This window comes from Mytilus edulis, chromosome 1 (assembly GCF_963676685.1).
Source record: "Mytilus edulis chromosome 1, xbMytEdul2.2, whole genome shotgun sequence".
Taxonomy (NCBI): Eukaryota; Metazoa; Mollusca; class Bivalvia; order Mytilida; family Mytilidae; genus Mytilus; species Mytilus edulis.
In genome coordinates this window covers 113,993,153-114,015,032 of record NC_092344.1, presented here as the reverse complement: position 1 = coordinate 114,015,032, position 21,880 = coordinate 113,993,153, and the positions used below count along the sequence as shown (strand labels likewise).

General features: G+C 33.1%; 1 protein-coding gene across 1 annotated transcript in view; it reads left to right on the top strand.

Moving 5' to 3' along the window:
- LOC139500405 (N-acetyltransferase ESCO2-like) overlaps nucleotides 1-19,834 on the top strand; it is a 28,335-nt gene extending 8,501 nt beyond the window's left edge. The window contains exons 4-11 of the mRNA XM_071289148.1: nucleotides 798-1,604; nucleotides 4,121-4,193; nucleotides 6,769-6,900; nucleotides 7,666-7,761; nucleotides 9,245-9,322; nucleotides 17,924-17,989; nucleotides 18,841-19,016; nucleotides 19,333-19,834. Coding sequence (XP_071145249.1) covers nucleotides 798-1,604; nucleotides 4,121-4,193; nucleotides 6,769-6,900; nucleotides 7,666-7,761; nucleotides 9,245-9,322; nucleotides 17,924-17,989; nucleotides 18,841-19,016; nucleotides 19,333-19,462 — 1,558 coding nt within the window. The 3' untranslated portion in view covers nucleotides 19,463-19,834. The remainder of the gene's footprint in view (nucleotides 1-797; nucleotides 1,605-4,120; nucleotides 4,194-6,768; nucleotides 6,901-7,665; nucleotides 7,762-9,244; nucleotides 9,323-17,923; nucleotides 17,990-18,840; nucleotides 19,017-19,332) is intronic.
- The last annotated feature ends 2,046 nt before the right edge of the window (nucleotides 19,835-21,880 follow it).

The following is a 21,880-nucleotide window of genomic DNA, read 5'->3' as shown; positions in this document are numbered from 1 at the left end:
AATGAGGGTCAGCTGCATCCAATCATTTCCAGCACTTTTTATACGCCCATCAAAATTTTGACAGGATGTATTATGGTATACAAAAGTCTGGCATCCGTCTGACCGTCCGGCATAAACATGTCCCACCATAACTTGAAAACAACTTATCCAAATTTCATGAAACTTAACATAGTCTTTTCTTATGATGGTCAAACGATCTGTTGATTTTACACACTTTCAAATATACATGTATATAATATACAAAGGGAGACAATTCAATCCAAGTTATCTGATCTCATGAACAGTTGAAAATACAATTTTTTTATTGAGCTGATGATTGTAATTCAATTAGATAAAGTTCTGTTAATGTTTTCACTTGATTTTGATTAATCTTATTACAAACTTGACTGAATGATTTAGCAGAAACAGGATTCCTAGCTATATAAATGACACAAAACACTCTTTCTTAAATCTTGTTGTAGAAGGTAAAAAAAGTTGGGGTCAGCAATTTCTATCTTAGTTTTGGTTGGGAACAATCGGATCAATTAATAATCAAATTTTCATGGTAATGATTTTTTAACAGTAATAATATTTAGAAAATCTGATAATCTGTTACTATATGGTAATGATACCGAATCCATGCTTACATGGTATGTATGAAAATTTTCTTGTGGGATGTATGAAGAAGATATATGTTTGAACTTGTATTTACTACTACAATATTGCATGTATCATTGGTTCAGTGAATTTTGTTTAGCCTTTTGATACTATTATACACTTTGTTTTAGTTTACTTTAAAAATATTGGTTTCATTACAGAACAAGAAATAACAGGTTCAATAAAATTTCACCAAAATCAAGTGGAAAGAAATCTGTACCCAGAAAGAAGAAGTCATCACCAAAATCTGCTAAAAAAGTGACAGCTGCCAACAAGAAAGAGTCAAAAACTCCTGTAACACCTGTCCCCGCTGAGGTTCAGAATATTATTAATGAGCAGATCCCAGGACGAAAGTTTTTTAAGTCTAAAAGTCCTGCATCAGCATCAAAAGCCATGGGTAGTGTCATCATAAGTAAAGGATTTAACTTGAAATTTCTTCCCAAGAGGAGAAGTTTATCAAGTCTTCCTAAACTGAGTCCTTCAAATATTATTATGAAGAAAAGTAAAGTTACAGAAGTGTTTGATGACTCACCTCAAAGAAGTACCAACCAAGTCAAAGAGTCTATCAAGGATTCTTTTAAAGAGGTTGATAGTAGTTTAGATTCTGGATTTGATGGAAAACTGTCTGAGCCTCCTAGTCAGTGCACCCCAAAAAAGATAATGCAAATAAAAACACAAAGTCCAGCTAGAAGTCCAGCTAGAAGTCCAAGAAATAAATCTGTATCAAATAAATCACCTGGAAAAATAGTGAACAAAAGTTTAAGTCAGACACAACAAGACAGTGACATTACTTCATTAGATGGGTCAGCTGATTTGTTCACAGACAGTACCAAAACTGATGATATTTCTGAAACAGGAAGTGAGATTTCTGGACCTTCTGTCAGAAAAAGCAATAACTTTTTCTCTATATTCAATGGTACCCCAAACACTTCACCAATAGTTCAAGCTGGGCCAAATAAATCACTGAGGTTGGTTAACTCATTTCTCCTGTTATCATGTTTATAGTAGCTTATTTCAAGTGCAGGCACAAATATTTCTGAAACTGTAAAGACCAAGAATAACAGAACCCCTTCAGCAATCTTCAGAATATACTAAAATCTGCATGAACTTATTCTTCTGCATCACAAATAGTCTATATATGTCATGAAAATACTTGGAATTTCAGATACTATTCATATTTATTGAGTTGTGTGTACATGTACTTGTGCTTTTTGTCGAGCCTGAGACTTTTGTCGCAGAAAGCTCAACAAAGGAAAAGTGATCTGGCAGTGGCCGCGTTAGGTAACTTCTTAAAAGCTTTATATTTTAGAAGGTGGAAGACCTGGATGCTTCATACTTTGTATATGGATGCCTCATGTTACGAAGTTTCTGTCATTCACATGTCCAATGACTATGTCCTTGACCTCATTTTCATGGTTCAGTGACTACTTGGAAAAAAAGTTAAGATTTTTTGTAATGTTAAATTCTCACTTATTACAAGTAATAGGATATCTATTTTTAGTATGTGCGTACCTTGTGAGTTCCTCATGCCTGTCAGACAGTTTTCACTTGACCTTGACCTCATTTCATGGATCAGTGAACAATGTTAAAGTCATAAGAAATGAGTGACTTGAACCAATGCATGTATACTGTAAATTCAGAAATAAATGCGAGGTTTTTATTATTGCGAAAAATGCGACTGCGTTGTAAACGCAATAATTTAAACTCGCATTTTGAAATATTTTATATGAATTTAACCGGATTTTTCTCAAAATCGTAAAAATTAAAATCGCATTTAAGTCTAAAATGACAAAATCGCAATAATAACTGCACGCAATAATTTCTGAATTTACAGTATATCATAAACTTAGTCTTCTGTGCACGATTTTATCATTTTTTAAGCAACCATATTGTTTAATCGTCAATTTTCTCTCTCTCGCCGTCTGTTATGCAGTGAAAAATGGCAGCTACTGAAATGTCCTCCTGTCTAGAAGCCGAAGTTTACCGATTGACACCTTAAAGTAAACAATAAACAATTTAACGTGGATGTTGAGCACGTGTTATAATGTACAATCAGATAATATAAAAAAGAAGATGTGGTATGATTGCCAATGAGACAACTATCCACAAAAGACCAAAATGACACAGATATTAACAACTATAGGTCACCGTACGGCCTTGAACAATGAGCAAAGCCCATACCGCATAGTGAGCTATAAATGGCCCCGATAAGACAATGTAAAACAATTCAAACGAGAAAACTAACGGGCTTATATTTATAGTATAAGTGGGGCTATAAAAAAGAATAGGTTTGTTTGCCCAAACGCTACCTACCCAGAAAAAAGCTGCCTACTCAAATTCTTTTATTGTCCTGATTTGAAGAAGTTTTTTTTTAATCAGATAGGCATGAAGACTAATAAACAACCGATACTTCAATTTCTCTTTTTGAAAAAAAATAAAAATGCCTACCTACCTACCCACTGTCTCAGCCTTTGGGTAGGGTTTGGGCAAACCAAATTTTTTTTAATTGTGGCCTGGGTCACGCTAAGGTCACTTTGCATACGGAAAATATATCGGTGAATTGAAGGAAGCAATTCAAATAAAGTAATCTTCTTCCAATTATGAACAAATTAAAGAATTTTCTTATGTACATAAGTTTTATAATGAAATCTATCTAATTAGTTATAAAAAGCATATGCATTATTTTTTTTAAATTTGAGGTTTCATATGACTTGAAGTTTTGGTGGTCAAGTCCATATTTCAGATACTGTAAGCAATAGATCTAGTATATTCAGTGTATGGAAGGACTGTAAGGTGTACATGTCCAACTGGCAGGTGTCATTTGACCTTGACATCATTTACATGGTTCAAGTTTTTAAGTTTTGGTCTTTTTTTCTAATACTTTATGCAATAGGTCAACTATATATTTGGTGAATGGAAATATTTTATGATCTATATGCCAGTCCTGCAGGTTTTATTTGACCTTGACCTCTTTTTCACGGTTTATTGCTCAGTGTGAAGTTTTGTGTTTTGGTCTGTTTTTCTTAAACTATAAGCAATGGGTCAACTATGTTTGTTGTATGGAAGAATTGTAAGCTGTACATGCCTGCCTGGCATGGTTTATCTGACCTTGACCTCATTTTCATGGTTCATTGGTCAATTTTTAGTTTTCTTGGTAATATTAGGTTTATGTGACAGTTGTAATATATATAATAAAGCTTTATATTTAGGACTATCAACATAATATTAAATGATTAGTAAAGAAGGCGAAACATTTCAGCGTGTGAACTCTTGTTTTTAAAAAATGGGGATCTGCACATACATAAAAATAATGTAGTTATAAACGGACACATACTTGTATTTCTTTATTCTCTGCACTAAAAAAACAATAAAAACACAAAAATTTGGCAAAACCTTAGGATCATGGTGGCAGTAGCTATATGTAATGCATTGTTTGAATTAAGAAAAAGTTATGGCCAGATGAAAAATAATATATATATTACAGAAAAATGTCACCAAGACAATCCCCCAGAATAAGAACCAGAATGGATAAAGAAAGTAGAGAACAAATGGTTGTGGTATGTACATTATTTAGTAATAATACATCATGTATATCTGGATGCATTTTTGACAAGATATCTAATTGAAATGTCACCTCTATCCCACTTCCCTTCTCTTACTGAAAAACAACAGGAAAGCCTCATTGCCCACCATCGTGAGTCATCATTCTCAATTTCACATTTACAAATATATTCACAGATTCTGGTTGAATTAGTGTTTGACACATAGATGTCAACCATAACGATTTTTCCGATTTTGTTATCAAAACTACGCTATTTAAGTCAAAAGTGGAATAGTAACGGATTCCCAGTCATCGCTGTTCAATTTTGTAAAATGCAGATTTTTATCTTTACTTTTCCAGCCTGGTTTTAGAAAACGCAAATGTAATGCTTTCGGTTTCTCGGGAGTTATGGACCTTTCGTTTGGTAAGGCCTAAAAAAAAATAATGTTGTGTTTCCAATCACCCCCTTGAAATTTTGAAGGGACGGTAGGTAGGGATTTTTTTTTTTTTTTTTTTTTTTTTTTTTTTTTTATAATATTATGAAATAAGCTTAAGTTATATAAAACTCAATTTCCAGTTACCAGACAAAAGTTTGGGATTTAATAGAAAGAGATTGATTACCCACTTTAAAAATCTCCCTGAGATAACTTTTAGTTTACCCCTTTTAAAATCCCCCTGAAATAACTTTTAGTTTACCCCCTTTTAAAATACCCCTGAAAAAAAGTCCAAACCTAAAAAAAAATTGGGCAGCACTTCCCCTAGGAAATTAGCTTTTTAAACCCAATCCCCCTATTTCAGGACCAAAAGTTTGGAATTGTCAGAGAAAGAAATTGAGAAGATGTGGGGCAGATTCATTTATAGGAACATGAACCAAACATCATCCAAAACCTACAGATAGACAAAAATATTATATACACTGTTGCCTGGCAGGACACTTTCTTTTGGCAAAGCATCTGTGGCTTTTCATCAGAATGTCTAAAGCGTTGATTGGCTGACCAGTTTCAGATGGATTAATATCAGGTTCATTTTGAAGAAGGGTCTGGCATGAAAATTTGATAAATTTAATTCCAAAAGATTGCATTGTTCCAACAGTTGTGTTATTGTCATCAATCTCGGTCCAGTCATTTTTGCCGGTGGCCGAGCACAAAATTTGTGTTGTGTATTTTTTTCATCGATGTTAGACATTGGATGAATTTCATTGCTAATGTCAAAAAAGGTGTTACTTTCTGCAAGGATTTGTATAGTACTATAGTTACTATACAAATCCTTGCTTTCTGTAAAATTTAGAAATATTTTTTTCTCCGCGAAATGGTCACACTTTCCGCGTTGAACATTGAATAGGACGCGTTGTGTTGCCATGTTCAAACACTGACAAACGAAAATAACTACTGCGCATGCTCCCGCATATATAATTAGCCAAGAAGATTCCACTTTCCAGTACAATCTAAAAATAAGCCTCGAGTTTAAAATTAGCGTTGTTTTCTTTTGGGGCGATAAAAAGATCGAGGGACTTAGAATTTTTTATTTTCTTTCAGAAAAAACGGTCAGTAGGTATACAAATTATTTTTTTTCCCACATCAGCTTTAAAAACTTTTGAGTCGGGGGTCTGAAGGACGGTCAATCTGGTGACCGGAAACACAACATTTTTTTTTTAGGCCTAACTAACTGACTTCCGAAGAACTTGCATTAAAGTAGCTTCCCCCCTTTGCCTACCCTTGACAAAATGAAAATGTACGAGTTCAGAATTTCTCAACAATAAATGAATTGAATACATACTACAGATAACATGTTAACGAAATGTTAGTGCACATCAATTTGCAACCACTCTTCATTATTTTTTTTTGGTAAATGCATGTTTTTGAATGATTATTGAAAACTTTTCAAAATTACAGATTTTTTTTTACTGATTGTGTCAAAAGGGGGTTTGCATCTATGTACTGTACAGTGTTAAAGACAATATGTTGATATTTAGAAATCTCTTGGTTATTTGTATGGTTTGATTGCTGTCTCATTAACATTCACTGAGTGGTTGGTATACATTGTACTGCAATCACATGCTCTGTCTGAAATTTCACCCATCTTGAGTTTGAAATCCTTGCAGACTTTCACATTACACAATTCCAACAAAGAACAGCAAACTAAAAGAGCAATTATACGGTAAATTATTTTATTGCAAGAAAAAAAGGTCCAAACGTGGCAATAAAATACTATAAGTTGGAGAAAGACACAAATGAACAATATTGTTTTACAAAGAAGATTAAGAGATTATGACTGACCACTTCAAAAGATATGCAATGTATATATAGATTCCTACACTCCAACAAGTGTATTACGACATTTCTCCACTCGAGACAGTTAAATTTTATTATTTAAAGCGCGAGGCTTGCCGAGCTTTTTAAATGCTTAAAATTTAACTGTCAAGAGTGAAGAAATGTTGTACATGTAATACACGAGTTATAGTGTCAGAATCTGTTTCTCTGATGATTTTTATCCTTCTTTTTCAAAGATTTTCAGAAACTTTTAATCTACTTGGTATGTTAATCAAGACTAAAAATCTCTTGTTTTGGAATTTATTAAACTGTTATATTTAGGATGCTGGCCAGAAGAAGTTTGGAGCAGTCCAGTGTGAAGTATGTGGAATGGTATACAGACATGCAGATCCAGGGGATGAATCCACACATGAAAAGTTTCATCAAGATCTCCTTAGTGTTTTAAAATTCCCTGTAAGTTACTAGGGCAAAAAATTATCAAGATCATCTGAATAGATAAAGATTACTACCTGTTCTCCCAAATTTCAGTATTGTACATTTTAAAGGTGACAAGCTTTATCTAATGTTTAGTCATTAAAAAAAAAAAAATTCTAGTTCAACAAAAGTTTTACTGAATTTCTGTTGGACTAGTTTCCTAATAATACCTGTTATTATTAACAAAGTTTGAACCAGGAAATGCAGATGGTAACAGTATCAATAAAGGGACAGGAAGATTTTATTTCAATTATATGTACCTCAGTTTGGTTTCAGCATAGGCTTGATTATTGTTTATGTCTGCAATTGCAGTTATATTTAAGGAAGTTCGCTACTCAGTTTCAAAATAAATAGCTTTTCATAAAACAAGTATATATTGATAGGGGATTAATATAGGAATAAAAAAATCAAAAAATATATAGAGGTCAATGCTCTTATTTTCGAGATATTAGCCATTGAAATTTTGACGGGAAAATGTTCTGTCTTGATTTTTCATAGCTTTATCATTGACAAGTTAAAGTTCTGAAAAACTATTAAAAAATAAATAAGATTTTATAAGACTTTTACAAATCGCTTATAATTATACATGCAAAAGATTTATAATAAGAAAAATGGGTGTCAATGGGCAATTTTTTTAAGGCATTCAAATGGATAAAACCAGAGGATTCCGAAAATCTGACAAAAATTCCAAAACATGACAAGCCAACATCCTTAATACATTTTGTTAAATTATTTATTGAACAGGGTTGGAAAAAAGAAAGAGTTGTACAAGAATTCTCAAAAGATTGTAGTAGGATTATAATGGTGGTACATGATGATCCAAAGTATGCTGTTAAAAAAGTAAGTAAATTCATTTACTGTCAGGATATCATTGCAAACAGATCACCATATTAAAACAAAAACAAATTAGTCAATAAAAATAATGTTGATTTAGGAAAGGAGAAGGTTGTGACTTGTTTATTCATGGTATTACACCTAGGATAGAATTTTTGTCCCCTTCTAAATGGGTTGCAAGGGACAGAAATACCTGATGTCTGTCTGTTTGTCCCTTCTAGTAAGTGCTCTAATGTGAACATTTCTTGCCACAGTTTTATCAATTTTTTATCACAGGTTTATATAAGCAAAGTTTCAAACATGAAAGAGAATATTAGACAGTGATCGGGAAGGTCGTGCGCCCTGCGCCTATAGCGCATATTGACCAGAAATGGCGTATAGAGTGACAAATGTAAGCGTCCATGTGGCGCACGATATTTTTCACATCGTTTCGAAACGTTTAGATATCGTCAAATGGATTTCCGATCGTGTTCCGTGCCGCCATGTGTGTGTACACAACTGTATAATGTTGCTCCAATCATAGGAGTACCTATATATATATTTGGGACGTCTCATTGTTTTCCTATGGTAATAGTACCATGCGGTTTAACGTCTCGGGTGTTTTCCTATGGTAATAATAGAACCATGCGGTTTACCTGATAACCCAAAAATCGTAATTAACCATCATTCATGATATAATTTTTTATAAACAACTTTAAATTTGTGAAATTTGGCTATTACAGACGAGATGTAACTCTAATAATAATCTTTAATTTAGTTTAGCTTGCTATTATTTTGATTGAAAACCCCTGAAGCCTTTTTATGAATATAGTTTTTGTCTCCATAAAAGGCGCTTAACTGTCCTCGTCATTTTATGGTCTTTGGCAAGTTTTGACATTTTGTAAACATGACCAGCAAATTATTGTTTTGTTCTATCAATTAGTGGTACTCTCTACTGTTATTTTTGTCATCGTGATAAAGTAATAATAATAATACATGAAGTGCAGAGGAAGTGCCTGAAATGTCCTCTAATACGGAACGTCTGGAATAAGTATGGTATCGACGAAGACCGAAATTTATTGTTAAAAAAAACCAACATGAACATGAACAAGCCAAGGCAACAGTACCAGTTTAAACATTGTAAATAAAGGTTATCTTTAATATTGTCTGCTTTGGAAGAAGTTATTGTATGTTCATTGAAATTACAGAATCACAGGAACAATATCAATGATATTATTTAAAATCGTAAAGGTAAGTACCAACACCTCTTTGCCAAAAAATAATGATACTTTTTATTTTTTTTACCGAAGTCAATTCAAATGGCCCACTCATTTGACAATATGGCCCATTATTTTTTAAAATGGCCCATTGAATTTATTTTTGAGGGGCCCTGGGCCCATAGTGAAAAAAACCTTCCAGATCACTGATTAGATGAACAATAGTTTTGAGACATTTCATGATTATTAGTTTCAGAAAATATTGATATGATATATTTACTGTCTTTCTGTAGATTGAAGATATCAACAATATAATGGGGAAAGAAATGGGATTTCCTGAAGCTTCTCTAGCCTCCAAGTCAAAATATAAGGTAAACTGTCAGTGATTATTATACTGCTTGGTCCATGTATGAACTATTGCCAATGCAATCACTTATCATCTATTGTCAACATTTTCAGAACTCAGTTTGCAATATGAATTCAATCTTGATTGGCATTTTCCATATTTGATGCACGAGGATAATTCTGTCGCTAGGATAGGACCAGAAATCCCACCGAGGATAGGACCAGAAATCCCACTGATATATAGCATATTAATACCGTTTACCTAAGCGAAAAAAAATAGTTCAAGAAGTGAAAGTAGGGGTCAGGAAATGTGACAATCCCTTGAATATCATGGAATGCACTGCATTAAAGCACGGAACATATTAAATGTATATGTCAACAGTGTCATTTACATGAAACATATGGTATTTTGTTAGTTAAAGCTTACCACAGTATATAAATAGAAAATTGCTTTATAAAATAACAGTTTGGTTATCCAAGATCCCAGTAGATAGTGTGCTTTTGCTCCATGTTGAAGGTCTTAATGTGACTGAGATGAAGAAAAGCAATTAAAGACCTGTTTATAGTTAAATGAAATTACCCCTGCTCCTATCTGGCGCTCCTATATATTAAAACACACATACAGTCAATCACATGACATTGGGTTACCCCTGGTCCCCCATAGAAACTTACATACAAATATAACATTGGGTTACCCTTGGTCCCTATATTAACTTACATATAGACATAACATTGGGTTACCCAAAAACTTACATATAGACATAATTTACATATAGACATTGTATGGGTTACCGCTTGGTCCCCTATCAAAACTTACATAAAGACATAGCATTCGGTTATTGACCCCTTGTCCTCTATAGAACCTGCATATAGAAATAACGTTGGCTATCCCTGGTCCTCTATAGAACATGCATACTGAAATAATATTGGAATACCCCTGGTCCCCTAGAGCAACATACAGAAAAAACATTTAGTAACCTCTGGTCCCCAAAAAAACATACATAAAGAAATAACATTGGGTTACCCCTGGTCCACTTTAAACATACATAAGTCGTATAGACATAACATTGGGTAACTCCTTGGTCCACTATAGAACATGCATATAGAAATAAATAACATTGGGCTATCCCTCTTCCACTATAAACCATGCATATAGAAATAACATTTGGGTACCCCCTGGTCCCCTATAGAAACGTACAAAGATCATATAGATGTCACATGGGGTTAACCTTGGTCCCCTTAAAAACATACATAAGTCGTAAAGTCATAACATTGGGTTTTCCCTGGTCCCCTACAAAAACTAACATATAGGCATAGCATTGCGTTACCCCTGGTCCGTAATCATAATGGAATTACATAACATTTAGTTTCCCTGGTCCTCTTTCAAAAATTACATAAGTCGTATCTATAGACTTAACATTGGGTTACCCCTGGTCCCTATAGAAACTAACATATAGGCATAACATTGCGTTACCTCTGGACAGTAATCATAATGGAATTTCATAATCCTAATTCGGATCTGTATCAAGCTTGAATGTAGTGTCCTTAAATATTGGATGGGGGTATTTCTTAGTTAGTTTACTCATATTTTTATGTAAATCTCTCATAATGCTAAATACTATCCATACTGGTCTGTGTCCACTCTTGTTATACACCTTGTCCCCATATACACAGTAATAACATTCGGTTACCCCTGGTCCCCCATATAAACTTACATACAGTAAGTACTGGTTTACTTGGGTCAACACCACCAGAGAGCCCGCTTTCAAGAAACCCATTCTTCGGTGATATTGGTTTACCCCTGGTCCCCAAAAGATACTAACATACAGTAATAACATTGGGTTACCCCTTGTCCCCCATATAAACTTACATACAGTTAACATTCGGTTATTCCTGGTCCCCTATATAAACTTATATACAGTAATTAACATTCGATTACCCCTGATCCCCCATATAAACTTACATACAGTAATAAATAATCAATTACCCCTGGTCCCCCATAGAAACTTACATACAGTAATAACATTTAGTTACCCCTGGTCCCCTATAGGAACTAATATTTTGGCATAACATTGCGTTACCGCTGTTTCTAAATAGAAACTTTCATATAGACAGAACATTGGGTTTTTCCTGGTCCCTTTAAAACTTACATGTTGACATAACATTGGGTTACCCCTTGGTCCACTATAGAACATGCATATAGAAATAACGTTGTGCTATCCCCGATCCTGTATAGAACATGCTTATAGAAATAATTAGGGTATCCCTGGTCCCCTTGCCTCAAAAAGAAATATATAAGTCATAAAGACGTATTATTTGGTTACGCCTGGTCCCCAAGAGATACTTACATATAAGCTTTCATACAGTATTAACATACAGTAAACCTTGGTCCCCAATAGATACTTACTTACAGTAATAACATTCGGTTACTTCTTGTCTCCAATATAAACTTACATACAGTAAGGCAACAACCATTTTCTTATCTGGGGGGGGCCTGGGATTTTTATTGTGTTCATAATTTTTTTTTCAGAACCTTCTTCCGATTTTATGAGAAGGAAAGCAAAATTTCTTTTCCTATAATGTGGAACAGAAATACAATTTTTTTTTCACAAAACCATAAAGTTAACATAAAATTCATTTTAATTTTTTAATTGATGAAAAATGTAAAGTGCATGGCTCTGTCTATATCCTGGCATTGGCTGTTGTCTCAGTTGGTTTTTTTTAGCCCACTTTCTACATTATGATATTCTCGGAGTCCGTCATACAGGTATCCTTAAATTTTAATACTGCAATTGAAGTGGCCACCATTGCCATATGTAATGGCAAATAGTGAGTAGCTCCAACTTATAAAATCCACTGTTTCCAACTATGATAATTGACATTCCAAACAGAAAATACTACCAGTATACAAGTCTGTGTCATACACAATCAGGGCTATCTTAAAAGACTGCTTATGATACCATATCTATTCCTGTTATAAAATGACCATTTCATGTTTATAATAGTTGCAGTTTTAAGTATGGTCTTACAGTAGTAACATATATATATGCGGGAGATTTGGAATTCTTATAAATATTTCTGGATCAAACACTATTATAGGAACATACAAAAAGTGATAAGGTATAAAGATCTATAAATAGAAATCTTAGCTTAATCTGTATACTAGACAGATGTTTATAATCTGCTGTTTTACTGTCTCGTCTGTTGTTAGTTTCACCGTTCTCAAATTCAGCAGTGCAAAAAAAATTTTCAAGCAGGTGACAGCATACAAATTTTTTCAGCTTCAGTGCAAAATATAATTTTTTTTTCGGTCAGCTAGGCCATCAAAATATTTTTTTCAAAAAGTTGTTGCCTAATGACATTCGGTTACCCCTGGTCCCCAATATAAACTTACAATATACAGTTATAACATTTTGTTACACCTGCCAATATTTACTTACATACAGTAATAACATTGTTTTACCCCTTTTCTCCCATTTAAACTAAATATACAGTAATAAAATTGTTTTACCCCTGGTCCCCATATAAACTTACACACAGTTATACAATTGTTTTACACCTGGTCTCTCATAAAAACTTGCATACAGTAATAACATTGTTTTACCCTAGTCACCCATATAAACTTACATACAGTAATAACAGTCGGTTACCCCTGGTCCCCCATATAAACTTACATGTATACAGCAATAACATTGGGTAACCCCTGGTCCCCCATATAAACTTACATACAGTAATACCATTGGGTTACCCCCTGGTCCCCTATATAAACATACATACAGTAATAACATTCGGTTACCCCTGGTCCCCATATAAACTTACATACAATAATAACATTGGGTAACCCCTGGTCCCCCATATAAACTTACATACAGCAATAACATTGGGTAACCCCTGGTCCCCCATATAAACTTACATACAGTAATACCATTGGGTTACCCCTGGTCCCCCATATAAACTTACATACAGCAATAACATTGGGTAACCCCTGGTCCCCCATATAAACTTATATACAGTAATACCATTGGGTTACCCCCTGGTCCCCTATATAAACATACATACAGTAATAACATTCGGTTACCCCTGGTCCCCATATAAACTTACATACAATAATAACATTCGGTTACCCCTGGTCCCCCATATAAACTTACATACAGCAATAACATTGGGTAACCCCTGGTCCCCCATATAAACTTACATTCAGTAATACCATTGGGTTACCCCTGGTCCCCCATATAAACTTACATACAGCAATAACATTGGGTAACCCCTGGTCCCCCACATAACATGAATGATTACTACGCATTTGCCGGTACTATTTCTGCGGGATTTCTGGTCCTATCCTAGCGACAGAATTATCCTCGTGCATATTTGATTGCCTTCATAGTTACCATTTAGTTATGGCTTCATTCATTATAAGGTGCCTCAAGTGTCCAAGCTTTTTAGCTCACCTGACCTGAAGGGCTGAGTGAGCTTTTCGTATCACTTGGCGTCTGTCTTCGTCGTCGTTAACTTCTACAAAAATCTCCTGAAACTACTGGGCCAAATTTAATCAATCTTAGCCACAATCATCATTGGGGTTTCTAGTTTTAAAAATGTGTCTGGTGACCTGGCAAACCAACCAAGATGGCTAAAAATAGAATATAGGGGTAAAATGTAAATTTTGGCTTATAACTCTGAAACCAAAGCATTTAGAGCAAATCTGACAGGGGGGTAAAATCATTTATCAAGTCAAGATCTATTTGCCCTGAAATTTTCAGATGAATCGGACAACCAGTTGTTGGGTTGCTGCCCCATAATAGGTAATTTTAAGGAAATTTTGTCGTTTTTGGTGGAAGAAGACTTCAAGTCTTCTGAAGGCCAATGGTGACGACTTTAAAATCATTGAATTCTCTGTATGCCGCATTCGTTTCTGTGTATTACAATTTCATAACAACTTCTGATTCCTGACACCGATTTTTATACATGAGTAAGCATCTGAATCATTTAATTTGTAAATTAGGATTGAAAAACAATCACTATCGTAAATATGTGCCCTTTCATTTATGTAAATTATTAAATTTCATCTCATCTACATGAACGTTATTTGTTTACTTGGAACAGGATGTTTTTACTGTAGATATTTGAAGTACTCATGGGTGTATTTGGTATCGGAACAACTCGCCCTGTTTACATGTTCGCCCTTGAAGTTACGAATTTGCAGACAAGATTTTGTTTTTAATAAATAGAAAGGATCTATTTCTTATTAAATTGTTTTCTTTATTCATTGTTTTCCTTTGTCATGTGAATTAGATGCCCTTCTTCTTCAAATGGTTTGAATCTATTTATAAAATTATTCAAGACTCAGTTGACAAGAGCAGTACGTTGCTGTTGGGAGAATTTTGATTAAACTCTAAATGCTCATAGAATAAGAAATATAATGTAAACTGAATGTACCTCCTTCTGAATAATTTATTGCAATATAAATATAAATCCCTTTTGACAAGAGAAATCTGACTTTTGTCAGAAATATTTGTTTCACATGTGCAAAGGTAATCACGTGTGGCGGCCATATTGGTTTGTTTACAAATATGTGAAGAAGCCTCTAGAACCATGACCTAAACATAAATAGTCTTCCGAAAACGTAAACTTTATGCAATACTATTTTATCAATCATGATTATTTTCCTAAATTTAAATTTGATTATTTAAAGAAATAAAATTATAACAATTACTATTTTAGATTAGAGATTCTACACAGACTTCTATTTATAGCCAAATTAGTTTACCTGTGTGAAAATGTAAATAATGGTCTAAATGGATGTTAATTTGTTTACTAAACAAGTAAAGACAAACTATGGATGGAAGATAATAATTCACATAAATATTTCAGGACATTTGATTTATTTTGATAAATACAAGATTTAAAAAATGCAAGTGCAAACAAATTTAATGTCTTCTTCTTTGCTTAAAACTTTACATTTGCTTAAAACTTTACACACTTCTTTTTTATATTTATCTAAACATCTGTATACTTTTAAGTAATGATTCGAAATTTTATTTTTCAGTTATTTAGTATTTTATATAAAAGGGGGAGATTTTTTTACATGTCTCGCCGTATCTCAAAAACAATTTATGATTATTGCTTAAAACTTTACACACTTCTTTGTTATATTAATCTTAAGATCTGTATACTTTTTGGTTTTGATTCAAAATTTTATTTTAGTGATATTTAGTTTTTTTGAAGAAAAAAACGAGGGGGGGGGGGGGGGGGGGTTCATATGTCCCTCCGTATCTCAAAAACAATAAATAGAACAAAGCAGCCTGAGTTAGTGGGGCTGCTTTTATGGTAATTCAAATTACCTTTTATTCACCTTTTTCCACCTCAGAGCTATCAGCTCTTTGATTTGGTTATTATTTTGAATATTTTTATAGATAGAGATAAACTGTAAACAGCAATAATGTTCAGCAAAGTAAGATCTACAAATAGGTCGACATGACCAAAATGATTAGTTGACCCCTTAAGGAGTTATTGACCTTTATAGTCATTTTTGTCGAGCCTGCAACTTTTGTTGCAGAAAGCTCGACATAGGGATAGTGATGCGGCGGCGGCGGCTACGGCGGCGGTGTTAGCTAACTTCATAAAAGCTTTATATTTTAGAAGGTGGAAGACCTGGATGCTTCATACTTTGTATATAGATGCCTCATGTTACGAAGTTTCCGTCAGTCACATGTCCAATGTCCTTGACCTCATTTTCATGGTTCAGTGACCACTTGAAAAAAAAGTTCAGATTTTTTGTAATGTTGAATTCTCTCTTATTATAAGTAATAGGATAACTATATTTGATATGTGCGTACCTTGCAAGGTCCTCATGTCTGTCAGACAGTTTTCACTTGACCTCGACCTCATTTCATGGATCAGTAAACAAGGTTAAGTTTTGGTGGTCAAGTCCGTATCTCGGATACTATAAGCAATAGGGCTTGTATATTCGGTGTATGGAAGGACTGTAAGGTGTACATGTCCAACTGGCAGGTGTCATCTGACCTTGACCTCATTTTCATGGTTCAGTGGTTATAGTTAAATTTTTGTGTTTTGGTCTGTTTTTTTCATACTATATGCAATAGGTCTACTGTATTTGTTGTATGGAATGATTGTAAGGTGTACATGTCTAGCAGGCAGATGTCATGTGACCTTGACCTCATTTTCATGGTTCAGTGGTTATAGTTAAATTTTTGTGTTTTGGTCTGTTTTTTTTCATACTATATGCAATAGGTCTACTATATTTGTTGTATGGAATGATTGTAAGGTGTACATGTCTAGCGGGCAGATGTCATGTGACCTTGACCTCATTTTCATGGTTCATTGGTCAAAGTTAAGTTTTTGAGTTTTGGTCTATTTATCTAATACTATATGCCATAGGTCAACTATATTTGGTGTATGGAAATATTTTATGATCTTTATGTCAGTAGGGCAGGTTTCTTTTGACCATGACCTCATTTTCACGGTTCATTGCACAGTGTTAATTTTTTGTGTTTTGGTCAATTTTTCTTAAACTATAAGTAATAGGTCAACTATATATGTTGTATAGAAGCATTGTTAGCTGTACATGTCTGCCTGGCATGGTTTATCTGACCTTGACCTCATTTTCATGGTTCATTGGTCTTTGTTTAGTTATTTTGGTTAATGTTAAGTTAATGAGACAGTTGTAATAAAGCTTTATACTTAGGACTATCAACATAATATCAATGATTAGTATAGAAGGCGAGACATTTCAGCGTGTGCACTCTTGTTTACCAATTTTTGTAATCTTTTACTAAAATCTTCTCATCTGAAACTACTGGGCCAAATTTAATCAAACTTAGACACAATCATTATTAGGGTATCTAGTTTTCAAAAATGTATGCAGTGACCTGGCCAACCAACCAAGATGGCTGCCATGGCTAAACATAGAACATGTCAATATCTATCTGGTCTGAAATTTTAAGATGAATTGGACAACTGGTTGTTTGGTTGCTGCCACCCAATTGGTAATTTTTAAGGAAATTTTGCCGTTTTGGTTATTATCTTCAATACTATCATAGATAGAGATAAACTGTAAACAGCAATAATGTTCAGCAAAGAAAGATCTACAAATAAGTCAACGACCAAAATGTTCAGTTGACACCTTAAAGAGTTATTGCCTTTTATAGTAAATTTTTTCCTCTGTAACTAAAGGGTGAAGTTCATTACAGATAGAGAAAATTGTAAGTAGCAAGAATGTTCAGTAAAGTAAGATCTACAAACACATCACCATCACCAAAACACTATTTTGTCATGAATCCATCTGTGTCCTTCATTTAATATGCACATATATCAAGGTGAGCGACACAGGCTTTTAAGAGCCTCTAGTTTTTATTAAAATTCATTTCTGTCATTTGCTAATCAATTTATTGACTAAACATGACTTCTTCAGATACTTGTTTCTTCATGTGTCTTCATTATTTGAGTGTAATTACTTTTTATTTTGAAAAATTACTATAAAAGGAATGTTAATGACCTTGACTGCCTAATTTCAAATGTTGGGCGGTGATAAATTATTTTCTTGTATAAATTGTTCTAAAATCTTTAATTGATAATTCACTTTACGGATTCCTCTATGATTTTCTTTACAGGCATTCTTATTTATATCAGAAGACAAGAAAGTGGATGGGTGTTGTATTGCTGAACCAGTTACTCAGGTAAGTTGTCTTCAAGAAGTGACTAAAACACTACCGTACTTGAGACAAACAGAACTTTTTTCAAATGATTCTTAAGGATTCTTGATTTATTGTTCATGACAATAGAAATATCAACAATATCGTCAAAACTTTCCCCTATAATGACAAACAATTTGTCATTAGGATGCTCATAATAAGACATTCTCTGCAAATAACCACCAACCAGTGACCTTTTCAGGTTAAACCACCATAACTATGTCAATTTTAAACTGGATTTCTAAAGGACATGACAGGCATCCGGCTACCAAATAGTATCTGTTCATGAACTTGAAAAAGCCTTAGCCACAATATTTTCTAATTTAGATATGTTTTTTCCTCTAACTAAATGAGGGTTCATTTCGATTTTCAAGATTTCGGATTTTATAGTTGTTCAGTTATAGACCTTTCAATAGCGGAAAAAGTCATAGGTAGAGCCTTCTCCATGCAATAACTGTTTGACAAAGTCTTTTCAATTTTGATATGATGTTTCCTGTGAATATATGAAGGTTAAGTTCATGTTTTATTATTTTTTGACAATTTTGGCTTTTATCGTTGTTGGTTTGATGACCTTTAAAGTAGTGAAAAGTGATACTTTGACCATTGTCCATGCAATAACTTGAAACAATTTGACGAAATCTTTTCAAATTGAGATATGTTGTTTCCTGGGACAATATAAATCTTTTATTGATGTTAAATGAAAACATCCTTTGCTTCATAGTAATAAAAGTCAGTTTGAATTCTTAAATTGTAGTATAAAATGGTAAAGAAATTAAGTTTGAAGTTAAAAAGACAGATCTGCCAGATATATTAACCTTTTTAATACTACTTTGTAGGGTTACAGAGTGATCCCAGAGAGTCAACCTTCCCAATCTGACAACCCTCAGCCTGGACACAGACCATGGTATTGTAACTCTGATCCAGAACCAGCTGCTGTGGGAATCAGTAGGATCTGGGTATTTGGACAACAAAGACGGACAGGAGTAGCTTCTAAATTGTTAGATGCTGTTAGGTAGAAAAAGAAATATATTATTTTGATATAAATTTAATTTAATAGTAAATGCAATGATGGTTTCAAGTTCATATAATGAATAGCTCTTTGATTTGTTAAATGTTTGTTTCAGTTGAAGTGAAAGTGAAATTGACAATAGCACTCCAGTAATATTTGCCTTACAGATTTATTGATCTTTGCATTATAATTCACTATCTCAATATCAAATGCCTTTCACATGAGTGATATTCTTTTGGTTCTTGAGGCTTTCTTCACCATATTGAATAAAAAAAACCTTGAATTTCTTAAAACTTAATTATGACCTTTTACATTTCAGACAATGGTTTCAATATGGGTCATACATTGAGAAGAGTCAAGTGGCATTCTCTGATCCAACAGGTGATGGGAAAATGTTTGCCAGTAAATATACAGGAATGGCAGACTTCCTGGTTTATAAGTACGGTTAATCTGGGACAGATTGTTAGAGACAATTGGACTTTGGTTATACAGAAAGGGTAGTCACTTTATAGAAAGAGACAATTGTACTTTGGTTATACAGAAAGGGTAGTCACTTTATAGAAAGACCATTTGAATGAGATGACAATGGAGATTATCGATGTATTATTTCTAGTCTATAACTTTGTATCTAGAGTAGTTTTACTGTGATCTTTATAAATTGTTAAGCATGATAAAAGTTTTAACATCAAATCAATGTATGTATGTTATATTGATTGGTACAAGTTTCAGTACCATAATAGCTATTTTATCTTCATGCAATTATTTTTGTTCCCTGTAAAATTGATTTTTACAATTGGATGATAAAAAGATATCTTGCATTCATTTAAGGTAGATAGGGTGTCTTCCTCCATCTTGGATTTTGAAATACTAGAAAACAAGGTCTAGATCTTTGATGAAATGTGCAAATTTTTATAGTAGTAGGTAATTCATGTGTAAGAATTTTCATTTTAATATAGAAAATGCCATGTTTGATCATATTTATGATTGTATTTTACAAAAATAAGAATTCTTTTGTTTGATTCATTTTTTTCCCAACTTTGTCAAATAAGGGGAGGCAACTCAAATGCAAGGGCAGATAATCCAGATAGTGTTACTTTTACAATAGAATGTGTTAGGAATTTACCCATTTTTACATGTAGCAAGAAAACGAGTCCGGTGACCCCATTTTTTCTTTTTCTTATCTGAAAGCATAATATTGAAGCTATCTTCTCATATTTTATCTCAAAATTCTATGGTGTGGTTTGCGTTTTATGGCGGAAAAATGGGTTTTCCATGCATAATCTATACAAAATCTTGACAATTTTGAACAACCTGTAGCGTGAAAATAAGTCCGGTGACCCATTCTTTTTATTAATGTTTTTAAACAAGCAGGATATGAACTACATTTTGGCAAATTATTAAAAGATTCTATGGAATATAATTTAGACACCCCATCTACCTTAACCACTTTAAAAAAAAATCATGTATGTTAATACCAACACATGTATATTGACAAGGAGCAGGAAATAACATCTTTTTCTAATAAATGATTGAGCAGATTCATAAGAAATATACATGGTACCTAGGGAAAGCATTTCAAAATCTCAAATATGTTTTTGGTGTTAAATGTAATAGATATTCTGAAATTTCCTCTAAAAATTGTTACTTATTTTCAGATACCTTACCTGCATACATGTGAACCTCCCGACGGGAGTACAAAACTCCCGTTTTCAGGGGTCTCCTCCCGTCCTCCCGTTCAGGAGAAAAAAACTCCCGTGTATGAAATATTTCATGAATGAGAATTTTCCGACGCCATATTTGATCATTTCTTACTACTGTACGGGTGTAATTGACACCTGTGTTAAATTTTACCTGTACATCAAAGAAGATGTATAATTAATTGGCTTCACTTGACAGCTGGGGTGTCAAACATACTGGTAATCAACAATGTTTACCTCTGGCTAACTGCCGTTGTGTTATAAAAACGATGTGTATTGGGAATATTGAAATACATTTTTGTTACTTCCCTTTGTTTTATCCTGTTTTCAGTTATTTTGCTTTTAAAAATGTAAATTGTAAAAAGACTATAAATGATTAATATTTTAATCAAATAATCATAAACGGATGTTGATTAAATGAATTTAAATGTTTGGGACAAATAAAAAAATATAAATTTATAAATTATTTTAGCAATCTAGACCTCCTTTCAAGGATTAAATTGAAGTTTATATTATAAATCTGTTTATCATTTATGTGATTGGAATATACAAAATGTACATTTAGTGCAACAAAAGTTGTCAGTTTTATTTGATAATGTTGATTCGGACAAATTTGATAATTTAGTGTATGAAGAGGTATTTATGTTTGGTTTATTTGGATCTATCAAAGGCGTAAATGTAAGTTTTGTCAATTTCATGTTATCTGTAGCGAGATATTGTATCTTCAGAAGAAGGAATTTACTTAAAAATTTAAACAGTAATGTTGATCTTATTAGACTATTTAAATACACTGTAAAACATTATATAACTTACCTGTATGAATACTTGTGTGATGCAAGATGTATGAGAAATATTTTTGAGAAACACTTTTTAAAGAATAATATTCTGGTACAAGAAACCGAAGGTGTAATAACATTTAATTTCTAAATATTGTGCTGATTATATATGATTATACTTAAAAACATTGCCTTGTGATATTTTGTGTAATATGTAATATATCTGTTGTATATATATGTTGAAGAATTGAATAAAGATAAAAAAAAAAAAAGTCTACTAAATTTCTAGTTAGTTTAATTTGGATTATAAAACCTTGGGTTTGAGAATTGTAGATGTTAGAATATATAAGATTTTATTGTGTAAGCTAGAAATAGCAAAACATTTTACAATGTT